General features: G+C 35.9%; 1 protein-coding gene across 5 annotated transcripts in view; it reads right to left on the bottom strand.

Moving 5' to 3' along the window:
• Nucleotides 1-501: 501 nt before the first annotated feature.
• The window catches only part of LOC101338161 (uncharacterized), a 63,305-nt gene continuing 38,564 nt past the window's right edge, over nucleotides 502-25,242 (bottom strand). For 4 of the 5 annotated variants that reach the window (XM_073802907.1, XM_073802903.1, XM_073802904.1 and 1 more), the window contains exons 3-5: nucleotides 15,451-15,577; nucleotides 14,919-15,014; nucleotides 502-11,423 (exon numbers count right to left, since the gene is read on the bottom strand). In XM_073802907.1, coding sequence (XP_073659008.1) covers nucleotides 10,042-11,423; nucleotides 14,919-15,014; nucleotides 15,451-15,577 — 1,605 coding nt within the window. In that variant the 3' untranslated portion in view covers nucleotides 502-10,041. The remainder of the gene's footprint in view (nucleotides 11,424-14,918; nucleotides 15,015-15,450; nucleotides 15,578-25,242) is intronic. The other variant, XM_073802910.1, reaches the window with a different exon arrangement.

Consider the following 25,242-nt stretch of genomic DNA (forward strand, 5'->3'; position numbering starts at 1 on the left):
AAACTTAATAAATGTTCCTCAATGGATTCAATTGCCTAAAATTACAAGGCAAGTGAGAGCTTATATGTAAAAATATGTAAAACTTATTCTGGGGCTTCCCTGGTGGCGCAGTGGTTGGGAGTCCGCCTGCCGATGCAGGGGACACGGGTTCGTGCCCCGGTCCAGGAAGATCCCACATGCCGCGGAGTGGCTGGGCCCGTGAGCCATGGCCGCTGAGCCTGCTCGTCCAGAGCCTGTGCTCCGCAACGGGAGAGGCCACAGCAGTGAGAGGCCCGCGTACCGCAAACAAAACAAAACAAAAAACGTATTCTGCTGTAGCCACATAGCACAGGGAGATCAGCTCAGTGCTTTGTGTCCACCTAGAGGGGGTGGGATAGGGAGGGTGGGAGGGAGACGCAAGAGGGAGGAGATATGGGGGTGTATGTGTATGTACAGCTGATTCACTTTGTTATAGAGCAGAAACTAACACACCATTGTAAAGCAATTATACTCCTATAAAGATGTTAAAAAAATTTATTCTGCTGTAAAGTCATTTCAACAACAATTAATATTTGAATCACAAGTAATGTTAAGGTGCTTTATACATGTTCCATGCTGTCAAAATTTAAAAGAAAAAGTGATATCTCCACTCCCACAAATATTCTCTGCAGATATAGTTTCTGAGCACAAACTTCAGTTCAGCAGTGCTTTTTTTTTTGGATCTCAGTGCAGGTACAAAGGAAATTTCCGTATTCCCAAATCCATTTAACAGTACAATGGAGGAGCATCTACCTAATCTTCTATTGGAAATAATCTTCAGTGTAATGATACGTTAAAAGGAAAATGTCAAACGAATAATCTAACGGATTATAAATGACTTTCAAGCAATGAATATGTGCAATTAAGATCATATGCTCAAATTGGGAGACTGGGATTGACACATATATATTATTGATACTATGTATAAAATGGACAACTGATGGGAACATGCTGCATAGCACAGGGAACTCACCTAGTGCAGTGTAGTAACCTAAATGGGAGGGAAGTCCAAAAGGGAGGGGATATCTGTATGTGCATGGCTGATACATTTTGCTGTGCAGTGGAGGCTAACACAACATTATAAAGCAACCATACTCCAATAAAAATTAATTTAAAAAATTAAAAAAATAAAATCATGTGCTCATGGACTGATATCTGTATTTGGCAATACCTAAATGTGAAAGAACATTTTCAAAGATGAAATACATAAAACTTCATTATAGATCAACATTAACAGATAAGCATTTGCAATCAATTTTTTACAACTTTACTAAGACAGAATTCACATGCCATGCAATTCATCCGTTTAAAGTGTACAATCCAATGCTCTTTAGTATATTTTCAAAGTTGTGCAACCATTAGTACAATCAATTGTAGAACATTTTCATCATCCAAAAACGAATTCCGTATCCATTAGCAGTCACCTCATATTTTTCCAACCATCCAAGCCCTTGGCAACCAATAATCTATTTTCTGTTTCTATGGATTTGCTTATTCTGATCATCAAATATAAATGGAACTATACAATACATGATCCTTTGTGACTGGCTTCCTTCACTTAGCACAATGTTTTCAAGGTCGATCCATATTGTAGAATATATCAGTGTTTCACTTCTTTTTCTTGCCAAATAATATTCCATTGCATGAATATACCACATTTCACTTATTCATTCATCAGTTGGTGAATATTCGGTTGTTTCCATTTATTGACTGTTGTGAATAATGAGTATACAGGTACAAAATTTTCAATGGATGTATGTTTTCATTTCTCTTGGGTATATACTTAGCTGTGGAATTGCTGAGTCATATGGTAACTCTATATTTAAGCTTTCAGGAAAATGTCAAATTATTTTCCAAAGAGGTGACACCATGTTATACTCCAACCAGAAGTGTATGAGAGTTCCAATTTTTCTCCATGATTGTCAACACTTTTTATTACCTCTCTTTCATTCTAACCATCCTCGTGGGTGTGAAGTGGAATCTCCTTGTAGTTTTGACTTACATTTCCTTGATGGCTAATGAGGTTGAGTATATTTTCATGTGTTTTTGGCCATTTGAATATCTTCTTTGGAGAAATATCTTTTCAGATAATTTGCCCACTTTTATTTGAGTTATTTATCTTATTATTGAGTTGTAGTAGTTCTTTATATATTCTAGACAGTACATTAGCAGATAATATAATTTGCAAAATTTCTCTTCCATTCTATGGACTATATTTGTACTTCCTTGATGGTGTCCTTTAGTTCACAGACATTTTAAATTTTGGTGACATTCAATTTATGCATTTTTTTCTTTTGTTTTTGTGGTTTTGGTGTCATATCTATGAAACCACTGCCTAATCCAAGGTCACAAAGATTAATGCCTATATTTTCTTCTAAGAGTTCTATCATTTTGGCTCTTACATTTAGGTCTTTGATACATTTTGAGTTAATTTTCATATATGGTGAGGTAGGGATCCAACTTTACTCTTTTGCATCCAGTTGTCCCAGCACCATTTGTTGAAAGACTATTCCCACTGGATTATCTTGGTATAGTCAATTTTAATGATAGGGAATACTAACTTTAAGCAAAACAGTTATTCCCTCCCACAAAAGATTTGTAAAATATAACAACTGTACTCAATTGTTGTGTTTTGAATTTCATCATTAAAAATTTGTGGAAATTTGTTTCTTTCTTGCAATACAATAAATATAAGTATCTACATAACATCCTTGATTTTGCCTCTTGGTCCACAAAACCTAGAATATTTACTGTCTAGCCCCAGAAGTTTGCTGGTTTCTGATTCCTGATCATTATACAATGTCTTCCATGGTGAATCTTAGATCAGCTACATGCTACAGGACTCAAATTATTGTATAACTTTTAAGTCACTATTGAATTACTTATGACATTTCAGAAACAACTCACATCTACAACACTAATAAATGCTTAGTATGATATACATGCAGTTCATTACAGCACAGCTATCACCAATACTGTTTTGGAGCTCAAGTTGCAGAGCCATACACATTCTAGATCAAGAGGAGGATATTTCATATTGATGCTAGGTTGAGGATCAATAGGGAGCTGCACTGCTTGGGATAGCCTTTCACCCTATAAACTTTTTGCTGTGCTGGGATCCCAGACCCAAGGAGAGTGATATTGCCTTTCTTTTCCTCTGGGAGCAAATTCTTCCCTGGGTTCCATTACACTTGCTATCTCCCATCTCTTCACTTGTTGTAGGTGGGAGCAGATTGCCTCTTTGTCTTATAGGGGCAGTGTTATGCTGACCCTAAGAAACCAATTTTCCTTCCAGAGGGAGCAGCTTTTTCCAAGATAAGCATGGATTCTCCTGCCTTTTAAAGGTAGTTCAACTTTGATCCCAGTCTAGGTTTTCAGAGTGCATCTCCAGTTTCAGCCTCTTCATTAACTTTGTTAAGTATCAATATAATTTATATAATATAGCAATATTATAATTGTGTTATAGCTATAAAACTATATAATAAGTTATTAAGTATAACTTATAACATATTTAACAAATAAAGCCCTTTAAAATATCTGTTAATTCTGGTGTGGTAAATATGACTTCTGTGGTTGAAGGAAGAAATAACTGGGGGAAGTGGGTGGAGCACAATACAAAGCTATCATAGCAAACAGTGTTACAAGTAATCACATGAAGCAAACTAATCTCTCTACAAGTTACTCTCCCAACAAGACATAAAAAGGCCACCAGCACCTTGTTTGGTGTTCATCATACAACTCTTTATCTTTTACACCAGGACCTCCTAAGTACTAATTATAGGGTTGAGAGAAAGCGTTATTTTCATCCTGCATTGATTCTGACAAGGTTTATTCTCACTTATCCTGCCACAGTCTTCTTTAAAGATCTTTCTTATAAGAGGGAAGAGCAAGGGTTGGGATAGGGAATGGGAGAACAAATTCACTAGGGGACACAGGATGTAGATCAATAATAGTGAGAAAGCTTCTTGCATTAAGTAACTAATTGCCGGGGATTCAATGTAGGAACTTCTTGGTACAATAATGAGTGGAAATCACTCAGCAGACACATAGACAGGTGAGGCAGTTTTCTTTGGTTTAGGATATTTCAGTGATATAAATGAAAATATTCTGTCAACTCATCTGGTCCATACCTATATATCTACTTATCTATATGTGTATATAGTTATTTTTACAGATATATAAAACTAGGATCCAGAAAGGGTATCAAACTTTCCCAAGTTCACAACAGTGAGTGGTAAAAACTAGCTCTTTTAACTCGTCTTTTGATTCTGAAAACAATTTTTCTTCTATATATTAGAATTGTGTTTGAAACCAAAACATCTTCACAAAGTTTTTCTGTAGCTTCACTTGTAAACCCTAGCATTTTCCCATATGGGCCGTGATATCCTTCACTTGTAAGATTTCTGTTCTACCTTCACTTTTCCTCATTAGGTGTGGCCTTGCAGGGTTACACGTGAACTCTATACCAACTTCACTTTTCCATTAGCTGTGAATTCTGATATAAATTCAGACTCATTTTTTTTTTCTCTTGGTTGCTTTTGTCATATTAACTGAGGCACAAGATTCACCTCGTTGGTCTTGAAATGCCTAGCTCCTCCATTGTTCACCCATAGTATAATGCAACATCATGCAGACACACACAAACGCACAGGTCCTAAACAGACACAAATGTTTTTCTTGTTTTTAAAACATGTTTAAAATTTACATACAATAAATTTGCATTTTCTTAGAGTTCTATGAGTTTTAACACTTTCACACTATAGATCCGTGTAAGTACTACTAACCAGGATATATAACAGTTCTATCCCCCAGAAAACTCTCTTGTGCTATTGTTTTCTAGTCAAACTCTCTCTTCACCCCTAGTCCCTGGCAACCACAGATCTAGTCTCTGTGCCTATAGTTTTTGCCTTTTACATAGTGCCATATAAATGAAATCATATAGCGTATAAGCTTTGTGACAGGCTTCTTTCACATAGCATAATGCCTTTGACACTCATCCACGTAGAATGTATCAACAGTTCATACCTTTTTATTGCTAAGTGGTATTCTAATATATGGATGTACCACAGTCTGTTTAACCAGTCTATTTCTGGACTCTCTTTCTGTCCCATTAATTCACATGTCTATTCTTTCACCAATATCAGTGTCTTTATTACTGTAGCTTTGTAGTAAGACTTAAAGTTGAGTATTTTGAGTCCTTCAACTTTTTCTGCTTTTTCAAAATTGTTTTGGCTACCCTATTTCCTTTGCCTCCCCACTTAAATTTTAGAATCAGCTTGTCTGTATCTACAAAAAAATTCTACTGAAATTTTTATTCAAATTGCGTTAAATCTGTAGAATAAATTGATGAAAACTGCCATACTAACTATATTGTCTTCCAACTTGTAAACATGGTATGTCTCTCCATTTATTTAGATCTTTGTCATTCATCAACATTTTGTAGTTTGCAGTATTTTTATCTATGTACAATATTTCTTTACTTTCCACTTTTTTCCTTTCAGAGTTACTGCAAACGCAGTATTTGTTTAAATTCATTTTCTAATTGTTCATTGCGAGTACACAAATACAAAAATTTTTACATGTTAATCTAGTATCTTGTGACCTTGTTAAACTCATTAGTTCTAAGAGTTTTCTTGTTGATTCCTTGGGAGAATCACGTCATCTTTGAATAGAGGCCATTTAATTTCTTCCTTTATAAACTGAATGCCTTTTTTTTTGCCTGATTGCATTACAAGGACTTCCAGTATGAAGTCAGTTAGGAGTGTTCAGAGTGGACATCATGACTTGTTCCTGATCTTAACCCCATTCACTTGATCACCATTAAGCATGATGTTAGTTGTGAGTTTTTGGTAGATGTCCTTTATTAGGTTAATTTCTCTTTTATTTGTAATATTCTGAGTTTTTATCATAAATGGATAATTTTGTCAAAATTTTTTTCTGCATCAATTGATATGATCATTTTTTTTTTTCTGTTTCTAGTTCAGTTTGGATATATGTCAACCTATCTTCAGTTTACTGACTCTTTTCCCTGTCATCTCTATTCTGCTACTAAGTCCTTCCAATGATTTTTTTTTTTTTTTTTGGTAAATTTTGTGACTGTATTTTTCAGTTCTAAAATTTCCATTTGGTTCCTTTTAATATGTTATTTTCCTGCTGAGAATTTTGAAGTTTCCATTCAAGAATGCTCACATTTTTGGAAACATTTTTATAACACCTACTTTATAATTTCAACATTTGTGTCATCTTGGGGCACTGCCTGTTTTCTTTTTCCTTATGAATTGTTGCAATTTTCCTGATTTTTATACTTTGTGCAATTCTGCATTATATCCTGTGCATTTTGAATGAGACTCTGGGTCCAGATCAGGGGTGAGTCTGGGATTATATACACAACTTTATGAGATGGCTTTCCTGAGTTTTCTTTTCTGTCACCACCCTGACACATTCCAGCTCCCAGGGGCCACTTCTATGCCTGGTCTTCTGGTTAAAATACCAAGGCTTTAGGTTCTCCTCTCTGGTACACACCTAATGGATATATCTACCTCCAGGTCCAAGTAGCAAAAAGATAGTGAGAGAAGAAAAGCAGTGGGGATTCTTCCAACCTTTTGGCCCACAGTTCCTCTGACCAGAGATAAGGGTTCTCCTCTCTCAGAGGTTTAGATGTCTGTTCAACCACCAGTGTCCTCACCATAGTAATGTCTGGGAGTGCCAGACTGGCCTTATTTCAAAATCTGGTTTCCTTCCCAAATCTGCCTGCTACCATTACTTTTCAGGATCCTCAGGCAGCGGCTCCATGCATTCTCTAGGATTTTTAGTCAGATTTAGTGGGAGATATAAGGTGGTGTGTGCTTATTCCATAAGGTGGAACCAGAACCAACCAAAGTTATTTCCAATGATTATATCCATATGGGATAAACTCTCAAACAGGAAATTTATAAGTACAAAGGAAGAATATTGACTGGAAGTTTCATATTCATCACTTTTCCAATCACATTTTGCCTCAATTTTTTATTAAAATTTTAACATACAGAGAAGTTTAGAGAATGACCAATGAACATAACTATATCCTCCACAAAGAGTCAACAACAGTTGACTAATTTTGACATATTTATTTGAAATATGCTGCAAACATCATGACTCTTCAAACTTGAAAACTTTTGCATGCATCTCCTAAGAATAAGGATATTGTCCTTTATACCTCAATACCCCCATTATACCTAGGAAAATTAAACATACCACATTATCTAATACCAATTCTATCCTCGTATTTCCCCAAGTGTCCCCCCAAATGTCCTTACAGTTGTTCTGATTTTTCTGAATCAGATCCCAAATAAGAGTCACACCTTGCAGTTGGTTATATCTCGAGTGTCTTAATCTAGAAGACTCCATTTTTTGTTTTATTACATTGGCTTTTTGAAAAGTCCAGACAAGCTGTCATGTGTAGTAACTCACATTCTGGGTTTAATTCCTTACTATGTAATTCAACTTGTTCCTCTATTCCTTGTATTTCTTGTGACAGGAAGATCAGTCTAGATAAGAGATTTAATTAGATTTTCATCAAAATTTTTTTGGCAAGAATACATCACAATGATCATGTGTACTTCATACTGCATCTTGTCACGAGTCACATGTCAGGTTGTCCCACTAGTAGAGAAATTAAGTTTGACAGCCAGATCTCTCCATTATAAAGGCATATCCTTCCTTTGCAATTGGTATCTGTGATCTTTTGACATCATGTAAATAATGTTTGTTAATTTTTTTTCACCTAATAGGGTTTCCCCATCAATTGAACATGCCTGATTTAATTACAGTAAGGGTTGTAAGATGGTGATTTTTCTAAATCTATCACTCCATGTACAATGAAAGACATTCTTCAAGTAAGTACATAAAGAGCTTTTTCTTTTCTCTATTTTTTCATTATAGGTTAATTTTATTTTACTTAACATGTTATAACCAATTACTGTGATTATTCTTTTTGATGTTTAAATTGTCCTAAATTTGACCTGTGGGAGCTCCTTTAAATTGTCCCCCAGGTCCTTCTGACATTATCCCATTAGTCTCTGCATGCTTTGTTTCATTAAAAATATTCCAGGCATACCTTACATTTTCCATGTTCCAAATATGGAATCAGCCATTTCTCCAAGGAGCCCTAGTTCCTTTTAGTGGGAAATGGCATTTAGAAACCAAAATCTTCGTACTAAGTTTGGTCACTGCTATTGGGTAATCAAATATGTTTTTATCTAGAATATCTTGCAAATGGCTCTGTATGATGTTAAAAACTGGGGTTTAAAATCTTCATTTTCCTTATAAATATACTTAAATATATAAGAAAACACTTTTTTTGGCCATGTCATGCAGCTTGCGGAATCTTAGTTCCCTGACCAGGGATGGAACTAGGGCCCTGGCAGTGAAAGCACTGACACCTAACCACTGGACCACCAGGGAATTCCCAAGAAAACACTTTCTAATGAACTAAGACAAGTCAAATGCTGAATGCTTGAGTTTAATTCTAAAACCTTTCTCAGATAGAGAGTTCTAGATAATTTTACTAGAACAATTTTTTGAATGATACCAATTGTGAAAGTAAAATATAAAATTGGAGGAAGTAGGCCCAGAGGAAAATGAAATCTTTTTAAAAAACACGGAAAATGTTTGGATAAGCAGTTTTAACTGATGATTAGAATGTTTAATAATAAAATATTCATGTATCACTTTACACAAAAGAAGTCCTAAAAGATGTGTAAACAAAAATAAACAAAAAGGCAATCTTGTACGTGAAACCCCCAAATGCAATTTCACCATCCATACCTCAGCTGGGTTTCAGGATTTATGTAGTTACTAAAACAGCAGGTATAATTAGGGACATATAATAAAAAGGAAAAACATGATTTTAAGTCAATTATTAAGATTAAAGTCAGGGGGAACTTGTCAAACATAAAAATAAAACTGATTAAATTAATGCAATTGTGCCTAACCAGTTTACAAAACAAATAGCTTTGGGACTTGGACTCTTGGGACTTGAGGTTGGAAATGAACCTAAAATTACCACAGAAAACTGAAGACCTAGATTCTAGTCTTAACGCTACTCAATAAGCTCAATTTCTTCATTAGTAAAATGAAAGGCTATAAATAAACTAAATTAAAATCTCTCCTGGCTCTAATGAGCTACCAGGTGTATAATCAGATTCTGGAAATATATCCCTTCTGCAACCTATAAGAGAGTATTTGCATGACAGTCTCTCCATTTGTTTCAGTTTACTCCAACTTCTAAAGACTATTCAGCAATCATATCATATAAAAAATAATATAAGGAAAAGGAAGAGACACCACTGGGCAAAATTTTAATTTTCAAAACTAAATTCTAAGTTAATAAAACCACATTTTTTAATCATCAAAGACTTTTGGGAAAAATATACATATAATCCAAAATTCTGTGTGTGTATATATACACATGCATACATACACATTTATGTGGATATATGTATAAGTATAGATTGCTGGTGAGGCAGTTCATAAAAAGTGAGCTTGATTATTTCCATGTGAAAATCTAAATTTAAAGAAGTCCTTTCTATTTTTAGCTTCTCTTTATGAGAGAAAGCATGTCCTACATCTGTCTGCCATTTTAGAAAATAAGGCTCCATACTTATTCACGTTATTAATAACTCAATGACTATTTTTAAAAGAAAATTCATATTGAAGATTACTGTTAGAAAGGGAATAAAATCTAATGAAGGAAATAAAACTTACATTCCATTATTTTCATGTTTTTTAAACTTAGGACTTTTACATTTTTCTATGAATTTAAAATTTTTATGTTTTTAGAAACCTTAGAATTTACTGGTTCTTATAAAATTTGACAAGTCAGTACTCTTAATATTCGTTGATTAATTTTACCGTTACTTAATGGTAACTATTTTCTTTAGAAGAAGAAGAAAAAAAAAAGACGATCTATCAGAAGTCTGTGCTCTATTTATTATTCTCCTGATTATTCTCCAATGAGAAATCTTAAATTATTTGAGAGATGAATTAAACCTCACAGGGCTTTTCTCCTCTAAGAAATTCTCTGATCCCATATTCCTTCCATTTATAGAGTTTTTCTTTATTGTGAACTTTTTTGTGTCTACAAAGGTTTGATCTGTAACTGTAGGCTTTCCCACATTCCACACATTTATAGAGTTTCTCTCCAGTATGGATTCTCTCATGTTCAGTTAGGAATGAATACTGGCTGAAAGCTTTTCCACACCGATTACACTGATAGGGTTTCTCTCCAGTATGAATTCTCTGATGCCTATAAAGGTTAGATTTGCAACCAAGGGCTTTCCCACATTCTCCACATGTGTAAAGTTTTTCCCCAGTATGAATTTTCTGATGTTCATTAAAGGATGAATACTGGTTGAAGGCTTTCCCACATTCATTACAGTGATATGGTTTTTGTCCAGTATGAATACGCTGATGTTCAATAAGGGTTGAGATGCGAGTGAAGTTTCTCCCACATTCCAAGCATTTACACAGTTGTTCTCCAGTATGAAGCCTCTGATGTTCAGCCAGGGATGTAAACTGGATGTAACTTTTCCCACATTCACTACATTTATAGGGTTTCTCACCTGTATGGATTCTTTGATGTCTATGAAGTTTTGCTCTACAATTGAAGGCCTTCTCACATTCTCCACATTTATAGAGTTTCTCTCCAGTATGAATTCTCTGATGTACAGTGAGGGTTGAACACTGGCTAAAGGCTTTACCACATTCCTTGCACTGATAGGGTTTCTCTCCAGTATGCACTCTCAGATGTTTGATAAGGGTTGAACTACTGCTAAATGCTTTCTCACATTCATTACATTTGTAAGGTTTCTCTCCAGTATGAATTCTCTGATGGGCAAGAAGGGATGATCTGTGGCTGAAGGTTTTCCCACACTCATTACATTTGTAAGGTTTCTCACCAGTATGAATTCTCTGGTGTTCAGTAAGATGTAGACTCTGGTTGAAGCTTTTTCCATATTCACTGTAAATATGAGCTTTTTCTCCTGGGTAAATCTGGAAACATCTCATTAGATCAAAATTCTGTTTAAAATCTCCCCCAGAAGTATAATATATATTGGGTATTCTTTCTATAGGAGCACTTTGTTGTCTAACAAGAACTGTATTTATAAATAAGCCTTTCCCTAATTCAAGACTTGTCTGGTTTCCAGCTTCACTGATGGTTTTTTTGTGTGAGGCCATCATTTGCCTAAGAGGTTTCTTCTGTTGCTCTTGCTGTCTCCTGCCCTCAAATTCCAAAGTTTCTCCAAACGTGACATCCAAGTGACCAAACTTAATGGATTTTTTCTTTATTAGTCCTTGAGATGTTTCTTCTATAGAAATGTCCTGTTCAGGAGGCAATGCTTCTATTTCAGGCCATGTCTTGAAACCTGGAATAAATCAGAAGAATTAATGGCTCCTCTGCTGAAGAGATAAATATGCATCAGTGGGACAAAAACATTGGCAATGATACATATAAAAGAGGTTTGATACCATCTGATCTCAAATATGAACTTGAATCTGGAGAAAAACAAAATGGAATGGAAGGAGAAGTAAATAGGTTAAGGAATAGTGTGGGAGAATACAGTGGACAAATTAACAGTGACAGTGAAGACACTGCCACTTGAGAGAAATAAAGGTAGGAATCTTTTGAGAATAATGAAAGTCTACAAGAGATGTGAAGTTCTGAAGTATGCCCAAGCTCCAAGCTCAGATCTGATTCTAAGTGAAAAGATTTAGTTTGAGCTGATTCTAAGAAACTCTGAGTTAACTCTTAGCTTACTTTAATCAATCCATGATTGAAAATAGATTAAAATTAGATCACTGTAATTAGGTAATTGTATGTACTTAAATAAACTATACAACTTAAGTAAAATATAGGTTATTTATGTTAATAAAATCCATCCAGCTTTAGTATTAAAATATATTTTATTAAAATTAAATAAGAACAAGAAATACAGGCTATAAATCTGTATACAAATATAGATTTTTCTTAATGATCCATGGAAAACCTAACAGTTTGGATTTTCAAGGATCAACCAAGGTACTTTCTTTTTTTATCCTTTCCCACAATATGACCTTCCCTGCCCATCTAGAAACTTACCCTACTACTCTAATCTCATTTACTTACAGAAACTCAATTATTTAAGCCTAAATAATCCACCTCTTTCTTAGAATTTCAAAACACATTTTCAAAATATTTAATTACTTAACATATATATAAAGTCTGTGAAAATAATTCAAGTATTTGTTCCAGGAGAGCAGAGGATATGTCTTATGATGATTTGTTAATTCCTTATTGTGTACAAGTACACAATTAGAATGTCTTAGATTAAAAAAAAAAAAATGAACGAGCACAGGGAATGAGGTGCAAAAGTTATTCTGAAGGTCAGGTGACCCTGAAAAGGAAAAGAGATTCTCTCTTCTCTTACTGGACTCCTGAGACTCAATCAGTCATTTATTGAACAAATACTGAATAATCAGCAATGATAATATGAAATAAATAAATGGCCAAACAATAATAGTTCATTTCTACATGATGTGAGAAGCCTCAACTGCATAATTCAGGTTTGAGGTTCAGAGAATGAAGATACAAATATCAACAATATTAGTAAAGAATGGTTGTATGAAGGAAGATGGACAATAGAGATGGGTTGGATTTCAATAGAAAAAGAAAAGAGGACCCTGTGAGTCAGAAAGAAGGCCTGTCAAAGTCATCTGTGGGTAAAGTAAACCTATTTAGGGGAGGCTTATTGACTAAAGAAGGAAATCCAGGTTGGAATTAGTTAAAATTTTGGTTAAGCACAGTGAGGACAAATATAGAGTTACTGAATAACTAGTAGAAGAATTTAGAAAAATCTAGATAACAGAAGGTGTCATAAGTTCTTAGACAGATAATAATAAGACAAAAGTGGTCATATTTGGTAAACTGAACAGCTTGGATCAGAGGAAGGACAGAATGGAATCTGAAAAATAACGTAGCTGCAATGATCTGGCTGGACTGAGTACTTTGAGCCTCACTGGCACTGAGTTAATCACAGAGGCAACTCAATTCAATTAAAATTGAATTTGAAAAAAATTTTTAAATATTACTAAAGCCAATATATTAGATGCTAGAGGCAAAAATTCAAAGACCTGGCCTCTCCCTTAAGTATGCACAATCTTATTAGAAAAATACCTAATACTAATAAATATAAACACAATAACTATAATTCATCATGATAGATACCATAATAAATGTGCTCAAGGTATGTAGAAAGTGATATATGAACACAAATGATGGAAAATTAATGCTGACTGGGAAGATAAGGAAAACCTACAGATAAGAGTAGCATTTTAGGTAGACAGATGGATCTTGAAGGATAAGTAGTCTTCCAGTGGATAAGATGGAAGAGGTGACTCAAGCTGAAGGAATAACACACAAATGATAATGAGTACACAGATATGGCCAGAACACTGATCTGAAGTGGAAGTGGCCATTGATGAGACCATAAAGGAATATGGAGACAGGCTATGAAGTAGGTTTAATGTCACATTAAGCAATCTTACTTTACTCCAAGGAAAACAGAGAAACAATGAAGTCCCTTGAGGTATAGGGTTAACACCTGAGTTTCAAAAAGATCACTGTGCTGATGGCATGGAAGGTGGGTGAGGAGAGGCTCAGAGACGGTAGGTAACTTTCCCATAGCTCATAAAACTTGTAAGTAGTGGTAAAGTGAAATTTGGAATGTCTAAATTCAAACCATGATCTTGAATGTTATACTGCACTGCTTACTAACTCTTTATTTGTAGAAAACTGTATTTTAATAAAGTTGAAAACTATTTGTTGAGAGAAGAGTGAAAAAAAGATGTTAACAAAAGCAAGAATCATAGATTAAAGGTTAAGCCACAAAGACGGAAGCAAAATATTGGCAAATCTATGTCCTATGGTGAATAGAAATGACATTGGTGATCTATTTAGGTTTCTTTCATCAGATTTCAGCTTTCTAGCTCTGTGACCAAAGTACTTTAAGATCTTTGATACTCTGTTTCTTCAGATATAAAAAGAAGTATATAAATTTGATCATCTTTAAGTGATCCTCCAATCCTGACAACCTACAGTTTTATGATAAAGACCAACTAGATTAGACTAGGCTAGAAGACTGGTCAGCAAACTATGGATCTCTGGACCAAATTCAGCTGCCACCTGTTTTTGTAAAGTTCTATTAGAATACAGCCACACCTATTCGTCTAAGTACTGTCTCTGGCTGCTTTTGCACTACAACCACAGAGTTAAATGGTTGCAACAGAGACCTTATGGCCCCCAAAGCCAAAATATTTACAATCTGGCCCTTTATAGGAAAAGTTTGCTGACCCCTGGACTAGAAAGGCTACAGTGGTTATGTTAATGACAGCTGATTGAATATAATAGTGGGAGATGACAACCCAGTCTCCAAGAAAATAAAAGGGAAATGTTAAGAAATCAGAGACAAAGGAATGTTGACAATACTTTGAAATGTGTGGGTGGTAAAAGAAATGAAAAAAATTATAAAAAATTCAAAATATGGCAGAAGGTGTAAAGTATTTAATATCTATCAGACATGAACATGTGTTAATGCAGATGGAAAGAAAACCATGAAGACCAAGAGGCCAAAGACGGTAGAAGAACATGAGTGAGGCTGCAAAAAAAGGGAAAGGGAAAGAGAATGCAGGGAGTGGTATGAGAAGGAAGATGTCAATACAAGGACCTTCTTGATGCAAAGAAAACCATTACAACCAAGGAGCCTTGTCAAGGGGTCCTGAGCATTTCAATAAGGCTCAGAATTTCCAGGAAAGTTTTCAGAGTACTCCTCATGACCTGCTCATGTATAAAGACACTTGTGCCCACCCCCCAGTCACTTACTCACCTAGGCAGGTATCTTGAGGGATTTCTCTTTCCACCATACAGGGATCTTCTCCATGTTGCAACTTGCAGATCAACTTTGGCATTGAAAATGGAATCCCTGCTCATGAGTAAGGAAATGGAGTTTGAACAAATGGCATGAAGAGCAACCCCAGAACTAACTAACTGGAGCCTATAGGGCAGAGAAGGCAGCATAAGCACTCCTGAGGGGGACTGAGGCCTTTAGGGGGATGGAGGAAACAATATAGGGCCCTGGCTATGAATCCCTCTAAGATGGGAGTCCTACATGTTTTTCAGAATCTAAACTGGGCTCTAGTCATTGGAGTAGGAGGGAACTGATCAGGAGGTGGGCGGGAGGAAGGCAGAGGATGAATAGCAGCATGAAGGGCATCACAACAAACAGGTACACTTTCAATTCTACACCAATTTTTCCTTTCCCAGGGGCACACAGGATAGAAACCTGCAGACTCTGAACCTCAGAGGGAGCTCTAAAGTGCTCCCACGGCAGACTCTCCATGACAAGCAAGGCTCCTTACCCAGCGAGACCAGGGTGCTGTAGTTCTCCAGCATCACCTCCCGGTACAAGGTTCTCTGGGCAGAGTCCAGGTGCAACCACTCGTTCCGGCTGAAGAGCACAGCTATATCTCTAAACGTCACTGACTCCTGTAATGGCAAACCCATTCCTGTTCACCCAGGAACATCGTCTCCTCTGGAAGACTTGGTAAGAAGGTGACACTGGGATGTGTAGCAACCATTCTGAAAATGTCTCAGGATTCTAAATATTTCAAAGCAACTATTTATGTTATTTTTGGAACCACCCATCAACTATTAAACAAACATTTATTGAGTACCCACTTGGAGCAAAGACACATGGCATGTGCTGTGATATGGAAAAAAGGGCAAATTTCCTGCCAAGAGGGAATTTATATCCCACCCTGGGATCTGTCAGAGTAACTGAACACATCCATTTACCTCCCTCCCACTCAAAATCCAAATTAAATGAAAGGAAAAAAATCAGAGAACATTTAGAGTAGTGCTGGAAAACTAGGGAAAATATCATTAGTAGAACAGAAATAAAAAGGAATTTCTGAGACATAAAGCAAATAATAAAAATAATACTAGTTAATGTTTATTGAATACTTATATGTTAGGGACTATGATAGAAACTTTGTATACAGTAACCCATTTAAGTTTCACAGACATTCTATTAGGAAGATAATATAATTAAAACATTTTGCAGATAAAGAAACAGTTCAGAAGGTTACAAAATTTTCCCAAGGTAAAACTGTTAGAGTGGTGGAGCTTCTAACTGAATTCAGATAGACAGGTCTCTAAGATATATTGTCAGATGGGTTTCCATTGACTACGAAAATTAAAAGAACCAAACTACCTGCAAGACTATAGAGGTGCAAAAGGGAACTGCTGAGAAGGTAAGTTCTTCCAAAAGAATCCCAGTTAAACCCCAAAATGTAAGAAAGCAGAGGTTGGACAGCCACCAATTCTTGTATGAAAGAGTCTAAGGGAGTAACAGTACAATGCTTAGTGGGTATTTTGTTGAGAATCTGTCAAAATGTAAAAGGTATATTACTTTAACCTTGCATTTCTAAATACTTCTAGGATTCTACTTCAAGGAATAATCACACACTGTGTAGGGATATTTGTTCAAGGATGTTCACTAAAACATTACTTTTAAGTTAATGGTTATGGTAGGCTGAATAATAAACCTGTAAACATTATACATATGACAAAGGGACTCCGAGGATCTGCTGAAGGGTTTTGAGAGGGGGCGATTATTCTGGATTATTATCCAGGGTGATCTATAACGGTCCTTATAAGAAGAACACAAAAGGAATCAGAGTCAGAAGAAGAGAAGGCTATATGATGATGGAAGTAGAGACTGAAGTGATATGCTTTGAAGATGGTTGAAAGGGCCATAAACCAAGGAACATAGGGGGCCACCAGAAGGTGAAAACAAGGCCAGGAAACAGATTTTCACCCCAGAGCCTCCAGAAAGAAGTAGCCCTGCTGAGAACTGGACCTTAAGCTAGTGAAACTGATTTCACACTTCTGACCTCCACAACTGTAGGAGAATAAATTAATGTTATTTTAAGCCATAGAGTTTGTGGTAATTTGTTACAGAAACAATGGGAAACTAATACAATGGTGAAAATTTGAAGACAACCTACGTTATCAATAAGGGAATTTATACTGCATAAGCAGTATAAGCAATTTATACTGCATTTAGTCCATGAAATGTTATATAGCCATTAAATAGAATGAGATAGATTTGTATGCCTGACATCGGAATTTGACCGTGATATACTACTGATTCATATGAAAAAGCAAGCTGCCAGTCTGTATGTGTTGAAACATTCTTTATCTATATATATATGTGCATACAAAAATATCTGAAAGAATACAACAAGCTGTCCACCCAGATTACTCTTTGATATTTTAGAAAGGGACAGAAAGGCAACCTTTCACTTATGTTATACCATTCAATTAGGCTTACATTTTTTTACAGGGTGTATGCTTGTTTTGAAATTTTTTTAGATTCCACTTTAATTTACATGTTCACCTTTAGCTATACCTCTTTGCATTTTTAGTGGTTGCTGAGAATTATAATACACATTCTTAGTTCTTTATAGTGTATTTAGAGCTAATATATGATTTCACATAGAATGCAAGAACCTCGCAAACATATGGTTCTTCTTCATGCTACAGTTATTACAAAGATTTTCTCAGTTCATATAGTTGACAGGACACATCAGACTGCTCTGAGACTACTCATGGAAGGCAAAGGGTACAATGCAGCAAGATAAACACTGTGCAGGAAAGTCTTTATGGAAGTCAGAGATATTCCATGTGCAATCTCCCCTTATCCGCACGCACAGAGTATGCTGTGTCTCTGGAGCTATATAAGAAATTTTGGTTTAGGGGAGCTCAAAGGAGAAACGCTCGGCAGGGGCCTTTTGTGTATCAAGCAAGGCTTGTCAAACCATATAGGCCAGCTGCAAACCAGCAGTGAAGAAGATGACCCCGGGGGTGGTCAGTGGCATTTAAGGACCACATCCACTTCCCTTATCTTGGCCAGTAATCAAAAACAGCCATCCAGGCATCCCTAGAGACAAAGATAGAGCTTTTCCAAAGATAAAGATAGAGCTTTTCCAGTCCAGACGTAAATAAATTCTATATCTACGGTAGTTATATGCATTACATCCATTTACACGATAAACTCCATAACACAGTATTATACTTTTGCTTTAAACAATCATATCATCTTAAAGAAACTGAGAAGAAAAATTAGTTATATATTTCTATAATATAAATATATTTATCCAGACAAATATAAATATATATATATATTTATATTTATCCATTTCTAATACTCTTCATTTCCTTCCTAAGATTAGGTCTGGTATTATTTCCTTTTAACTTGAAGAACTTCTTTTAGAATATCCTGTAGTGCAGGCCTGCTGACAATGAATTAGCTTTGTTTTCTTTTATCTGAAAATGCCTTTATTTCATCTTCATTCTTTTTTTTTTTTTTTTGGTACGTGGGCCTCTCTCTGTTGTGGCCTCTCCCTTTGCTGAGCACAGGCTCCAGACGTGCAGGCTCAGTGGCCATGGCTCACAGGCCTAGCCGCTCCGCGGCATGTAGGATCTTCCCGGACCAGGGCACGAACCCATGTCCCCTGCATTGGCAGGTGGACTCTCAACCACTGCGCCACCAGGGAAGCCCCATCTTCATTCTTGAAGAATATTTTCATTGGTTATAGAATTCTGGGTTGACAGTTTTTTTCTTTCAGCATATAAAAGGTCATTATTGTTTTCTGGCCACTGTTGTTTCTCATGAGGAGCCAATGGACATTCAAATATTGATTCTCCGTATGTAATGTGATTTTTTTTCTGTCTGCTTTAAAATCTTTGGTTTTCAGTGATTTGTCTATGACTTCTCTGCCTAATATCATAGGCACTAGCCACAAATGGATATTAAGTGCTTAAAATGTGGCTAGTCTGAATTGTGATGTGCTGTTACATATACACACCAGAATATATACTAGAAAATATTTATATATACACAAATAAATATATATACATATGATATTTCAATAATAATTTTGTACTTATTACATGTTGAAATAATATTTTGGGTATACTGTGTTAAGTAAAATATTAAAGTTAATTTATCTGCTTCTGTTTATTTTTTAATGTGACTACTAAAAAGTTCAAAAAAATGTTTTACTTGAAGTATGGTTGATTTACAGTGTTGTGCCACTCTCTGCTGTACAGCAAAGTGACTCAGTTATACACATATAGATGTTCTTTTTTATATTATACACATATAGACATTCTTTTTTTTATATTCTTTTCCACTGTGGAATATCACAGGATATTCAGTATAGCTCCCTGCACTATACAGTAGGACCTTGTTGTTTCTCCATCCTATATATAATAGTTTACATCTGCTAATCCCAAACTCTCAGTCCTTCCCTCCCATACCCTCCTCCCCCTTGGCAATGACAAGTCTGTTCTCTATGTCTATGAATCTGTTTGTTTTGTAGATAAGCTCATTTGTGCCATATTTTAGATTCCACATGTAAGTGATATCATGTGATATTTGTCTTTCTCTTTCTGACTTACTTCACTTAGTACAATAATCTCTAGTTGCACCCATGTTGCTGCAAATGGCATTATTTCGTTCTTTTTTAAGGCTGAGTAGTATTCCATTGTATATATGTACCACATCTCCTTTATCCATTCATCCATCAATGGACATGTTTCCATGTTTAGGCTATTGTGACGAGTGCTGATATGAACATAGGGGTGCAAGTATCTTTTTGAATTATAATTTTGTCTGGGTATATGCCCAGGAGTGGGATTGCTGGATCATATGGTAATTCTATTTTTAGTTTTCTGAGGAACCTCCACACTGTTTTTCACAGTGGCTGCACCAACTGACATCCGCACCAGCAGTGTAGGAGGGGTCCTTTTTCTCCACACCCTCTCCAGCATTTGTTATTTGTAGACTTTTTAACATTGGCCATTCTGACTGGTGTGAGATGGTACCTCATTGTAGTTTTGATTTGCATTTCTCTAATAACTAGTGACACTGAGCATCTTTTCATGTGCCTACTGGCCATCTGTATGTCTCCTTTGGAGAAATGTCTATTAAGGTCTTCTGCTCATTTTTCAATTGGTTTGTTTTGTTGTTGCTGTTGTCGAGTTGTATGAACTGTTTGTATATTTTGAAGATTAAGCCCTTGTTAGTCTTATCATTTGCAAATATTTTCTCCCATTCTGTAGGTTGTTTTTTCATTTTTTAATGGTTTTTTATGGTATCCTTTGCTGTGCAAAAGCTTGTAAGTTTGATTAGGCCCCATCTGTTTATTTTTATTTCTATTGCCTTGGGAGACTGACTTAAGAAAACATTGGTACAATTTATGTCAGAGAATGTTTTGCCTATGCTTTCTCCTAGGAGTTTTATGGTGTCACATCTTATGTTTATGTCTTTAAGCCATTTTAAGTTTATTTTTGTGCATGGTGTGAGAGTGTGTTCTAACTTCATTGGTTTACATGCAGCTGTCTAACTTTCCCAGCACCACTTCCTGAAAGACCATCTTTTTTCCCATTTTATATTCTTGCTTTGTTGAAGATTAATTGACTGTGTGGGTTTATTTCTGGGCTCTCTATTCTGTTCCATTGATCCATATGGCTGTTTTTGTACCAATACCACACTGTTTTGATTACTGTAGCTCTGTAGTATTGTCTGAAGTCTGGGAGAGTTATGTCCCCTGCTTTTGTTCCCCTCAGGATTGCTTTGGCAAGTCTGGGTTTTATGGTTCCACATAAATTTTTGGATTATTTGTTCTAGTTCTGTGAAAAATGTCATGGGTATTTTGATAGGGATTGCATTAAATCTGTAGATTGCTTTTGGTAGAATGCCATTTTAACAATATTAATTCTTCCGATCCAAGAGCATGGGATATCTTTCCATTTCTTTGAATCCTCTTTAATTTCCTTTATTAATGTCTTATTGTTCTCAGTGTACAAGTATTTCACCTCCTTGGTCAGGTTTATTCCCAGGTATTTTATTTTTGGGGGGTGCTACTTTAAAAGGTTTTTTTTTTACATTCCCTTTCCGATATTTCATTTTTAGTGTGCAGAAATGCAACCAAGGGACTTCCCTGGTGGTCCAGTGGTAAAGAATCTGCCTTCCAATGCAGGGGATGCAGGTTCAATCCCTGGTCAGTGAACTAAGATCCCACATGCCATGGGGCAACTAAGCCCGTGCACCACAACTACTGAGCCTGCTCTTCAACTAGAGAGCCTGTGTGTCACAAACTACAGAGCCTACACACTCTGGAGTCCACACACCACAACTACAGAGCCCACGTGCCCTAGAGCCTGCATGCCACAACCAGAGAGAGAAAACATGCATGCCACAACTAGCAAGAAGCCCATGCACCACAATGAAGAGCCCACACACCACAACAAAAGATCCCACATGCCACAATGAAGACCCGACACAGCCAAAAAAAAAAAAAATGCAACTGATTTTTGAATGTTAATCTTGTATTCTGCTACTTTGCTGAATTCATTTATTAGATCTAGTAGCTCCTGTGTTGGGTCCTTAGGGTTTCCTATATATAGTATCATGTCATCTGCATATGACGATTTTACCTCTTCCCTTCCAATTTGGATATCTTTTATTCCTTTTTCTTGTCCGATTGCTGTGGCTAGGACTTCCAATACTATGTTGAATAGAAGTGGTGAGAGTTGGCATCCTTGTCTTGTTCCAGATTTTAGTGGGAAGGCTTTTAGCTCTTCACCATTGAGTATTATATTGGCTGTGAGTTTGTCATAAATGGCTTTAATTAAGTTCAGATATTCCCCTATTCCCACTTTTGTAAGAGTTTTTATCATGGATGGATGTTGAATTTTGTTGAACGCTTTTTCTGCATCTATTGAGATGGTCATGTGGTTTTTTACTTTTCTTTTGTTAATGTGGTGTATTACATTAATTGATTTGCGAGTGTAGAACCATCCTTGTGAAGCTGGGATGAATCCCACTTGGTCATGGTGTATGATCTTTTTTATGTGTTGTTGGATTTGGTTTGCTAATATTTTGTTGAGATTTTTTGCATCTATATTCATCAAAGATATTGCCCTGTAATTTCCTTTTTTGGTGGTGTCTTTGTCTGGTTTCGGTATCAGGGTGATGATGGCTTCATAGAACGTCTTTGGGAGTATTCCCTCCTCTTCAATCTTTTGGAAGAGTTTGAGAAGAATCAGTTTAAGTTCTTCTTTATATGTTTGGTAGAATTCGCCTGTGAAGCCATCCGGTCCTGGACTTTTGTTTGTAAGGAGTTTTTTTAAATTACAGATTCTATTTCACGTCTAGTGATTGGTCTGTTCAAATCATCTATTTCTTCTTGATTCAATTTCAGTGGGCTGTATGTTTCTAGAAAGTTGTCCATTTCTTCTAGGTTGTCAAATGTGTTGGCATATAATTGTTCATAGTATTCTCTTATGGTTTTTTGTATTTCTGCAGTATCAGTTGAGATTTCTCTTTTTTCATTTCTTATTTTGTTTATTTGGGTTCTCTCTCTTTTCTTCTTGGTGAGTCTGGCCAGAGGTTTTTTTATTTTGTTTACCCTTTCAAAGAACCAGCTCTTGGTTTTATTGATTATTTTCTACTTTTAAAAAAATCTCTATTTTATTTATTTCCTCCCTGATCTTTATTATTTCCTTCCTTCTGCTGACTTTAGGTTTTGTTTGTTCTTCTTTTTCTGATTCTTTTAGGTGGTAGGTTTGGTTGTTTACCAGAGATTCTTCTTGTTTTTTTGATGATGGCCTGTATCACTGTGAACTTCCAGCTAAGAACTGCTTTTGCTGCAACCCATAGATTTTGTATGGTTGTGTTTTCATTGACATTTGTCTCAAGGTATTTTTTAAAATTTTCTTTTTGATTTCCTCGTTGACCCACTGGATTTTTAGTGGCATGTTGTTTAGTATCTATGTAGTTGTTTTTTTCTCATTTCTTTTCCTGTGGTTGATTTCTAGTTTCATGCCATTGTGATCAGAGAAGATGCTTGAAATAATTTCTATACTCTTAAATTTGCTGAGGTTAGTTTTGTGCCCTAGCATGTGGCCAATCGTAGAGAATGTTCTGTGTGCGCTTGAAAAGAGTGTGTACTCCATTTTGTTTTGTTTTGGAGGTAACGTCCTGAAAATATCAATTAAGTCTAACTGCTCTATTGTATCATTTAGGATCTCTGTTGCCTTACTGATTCTCTGTCTGGAAGATCTGTCCATTGATGTGAGTGGGGTGTTAAAGTCTCCTACTATTATTGTATTCCCACTGATTTCTCCTTTTATGTCTGTAGGTATTTGTTTTATGTATTTGGGTGCTGCTACATTAAGTGCATATAAGTTGATGAGGTAATATCCTCTACTTGTATTGATCCTTTTATCATTATATAGTGTCCTTCTTTATCTTTCCTTATAGTCTTTACTTTAAAGTCTACTTTGTCTGATATGAGTATTGCAACTCCTGCTTTCTTGTCATTTCCATCTGCCTGAAATATCTTTTTCCACTCCCTCACTTTCAATCTACATGTGTCCTGGGACTTCCCTGGTGACACAGTGGTTAAGACTCCACACTCCCAATGCAGGTGGCCTGGGTTCAATCCCTGGTCAGGGAACTAGATCCCACATGCATGCCACAACTAAGAGTTTGCATGCCACAACTAAGGAGCCCGTGTGCTGCAACTAAGGAGCCTATGTGTCACAACTAAGTAGCCAGTGAACTGCAACTAAGGAGCCCTTGAGCCACAACTAAGGAGCCCACCTGCTGCAACTAAGGAGCTCACCTGCTGAAACTAAGACCCAGAACCAAATTAAATTAAAAAAACTATGTGTGTCCTTTGCTCTAAGGTGGGTCTCCTGTAGGCAGCATATTGTAGGCTTTTGGTGTTTTTTTATTCAGTCTGACACTCTATGTCTTTTGATTGGAGTATTCAGTCCATTGACATTTAAGGTAATTATCGACACATATGCATTTATTGCCATTTCAAACCTGTTTTTCCAGTAGATTCTTTGTTTCTTCTTTGTTCCTTTTTCTTTTTGTGATTTGATGATTTCCTTTTATTTTATGTTTGTGTTCTCTTCTTTTCAGTTTTTGTGAGTCTACTGTGTTTTTGATTTGTGGGTTGTCCCATTTTTCAAGTATGTTAACCCCTTACTATATCTGCTTGCTTTAGACTGATAGTCATACAGTCTCAAACATATTCAAAAAAAGAAAAAGAAAGAAAAAGAATCTGCATTTTCTTACTCTCCTTCCCCATGTTTTATGATTTTGATGTCCCTTTTTACATCTTCATGTCTATCCCTTTGCTGTTGCTTATGTTTAATCATTGCTTTCACAAATAGCTTTTTTTTTTCTTTTTGATCTGTATACTAGCTAATTTAAGTGATTTACTTTCCAATTGTGATCTCCTCCTACCTATATCTTCTTGCTTCTTTTCTAGAGATGACCTTTCAGTATTTCTTTTAGGATAGGTTTAGTATTGTTGTATTCTTTTAGTTTTTGCTTGTCTAAGAACTTCTTTATTTCCTCTCCTATTCTAAATGATAATCTTGCTTGGCAGAGTATTCTAGGCTGGAAATTTTTCTCTTTCAAGCCTTTGAATACATTTTGTTACTTCCTGCTGGCCTGCATTGCTTCTGTAGAGAAATCAGCTGATAGCCTTATGGGGTTCCCTTGTAATTAACTCTTTGTTTTTCCTCTTGCTGCCTTTAGAATCCTCTCTATAACTTTTGCCAATTTTATTATAATGTCTTGGTGTAGGTCTGTTTGGGTTCATCTTATTTGGGACACTCTGTGCTTCCTGGATCTGGATATCTGTTTCCTTCTTTATGTTTGGGAGGTTTTCAGCCATAATAGCTTCAAATACATTTTCAATCCCCTTTTCTCTTTCTTCTCCTTCTGGAATCCCTACTATGCATAGATTGGCCTACTTTATATTATCCCATATGTCTCATATTGCTTTCATTTTTTTTCATTTGGCTTTTGTCTGGTGTTTGATTGGATAATTTCCATTCTACCTTTCAGGTCACTTATTCTTTCTTCTGCATTAATCGTTCTTCTTCTTTGCCTTGAGCTCAGCTTTCATCTCGGCAAATGAATTTTCTAATTTTTCTTGGCTCCTTCTTATAGTTTCTAGTTCCTTTTCACAGTAATCTGCATTTCTGTCAATAGCCTTTCTTAATTACTTATTTTCATTGCCTCCTTTTTGAACTCATTGTCTGTTAGACTGAAGAGG

This window comes from Tursiops truncatus, chromosome 3 (assembly GCF_011762595.2).
Source record: "Tursiops truncatus isolate mTurTru1 chromosome 3, mTurTru1.mat.Y, whole genome shotgun sequence".
Classification (NCBI taxonomy): domain Eukaryota; kingdom Metazoa; phylum Chordata; class Mammalia; order Artiodactyla; family Delphinidae; genus Tursiops; species Tursiops truncatus.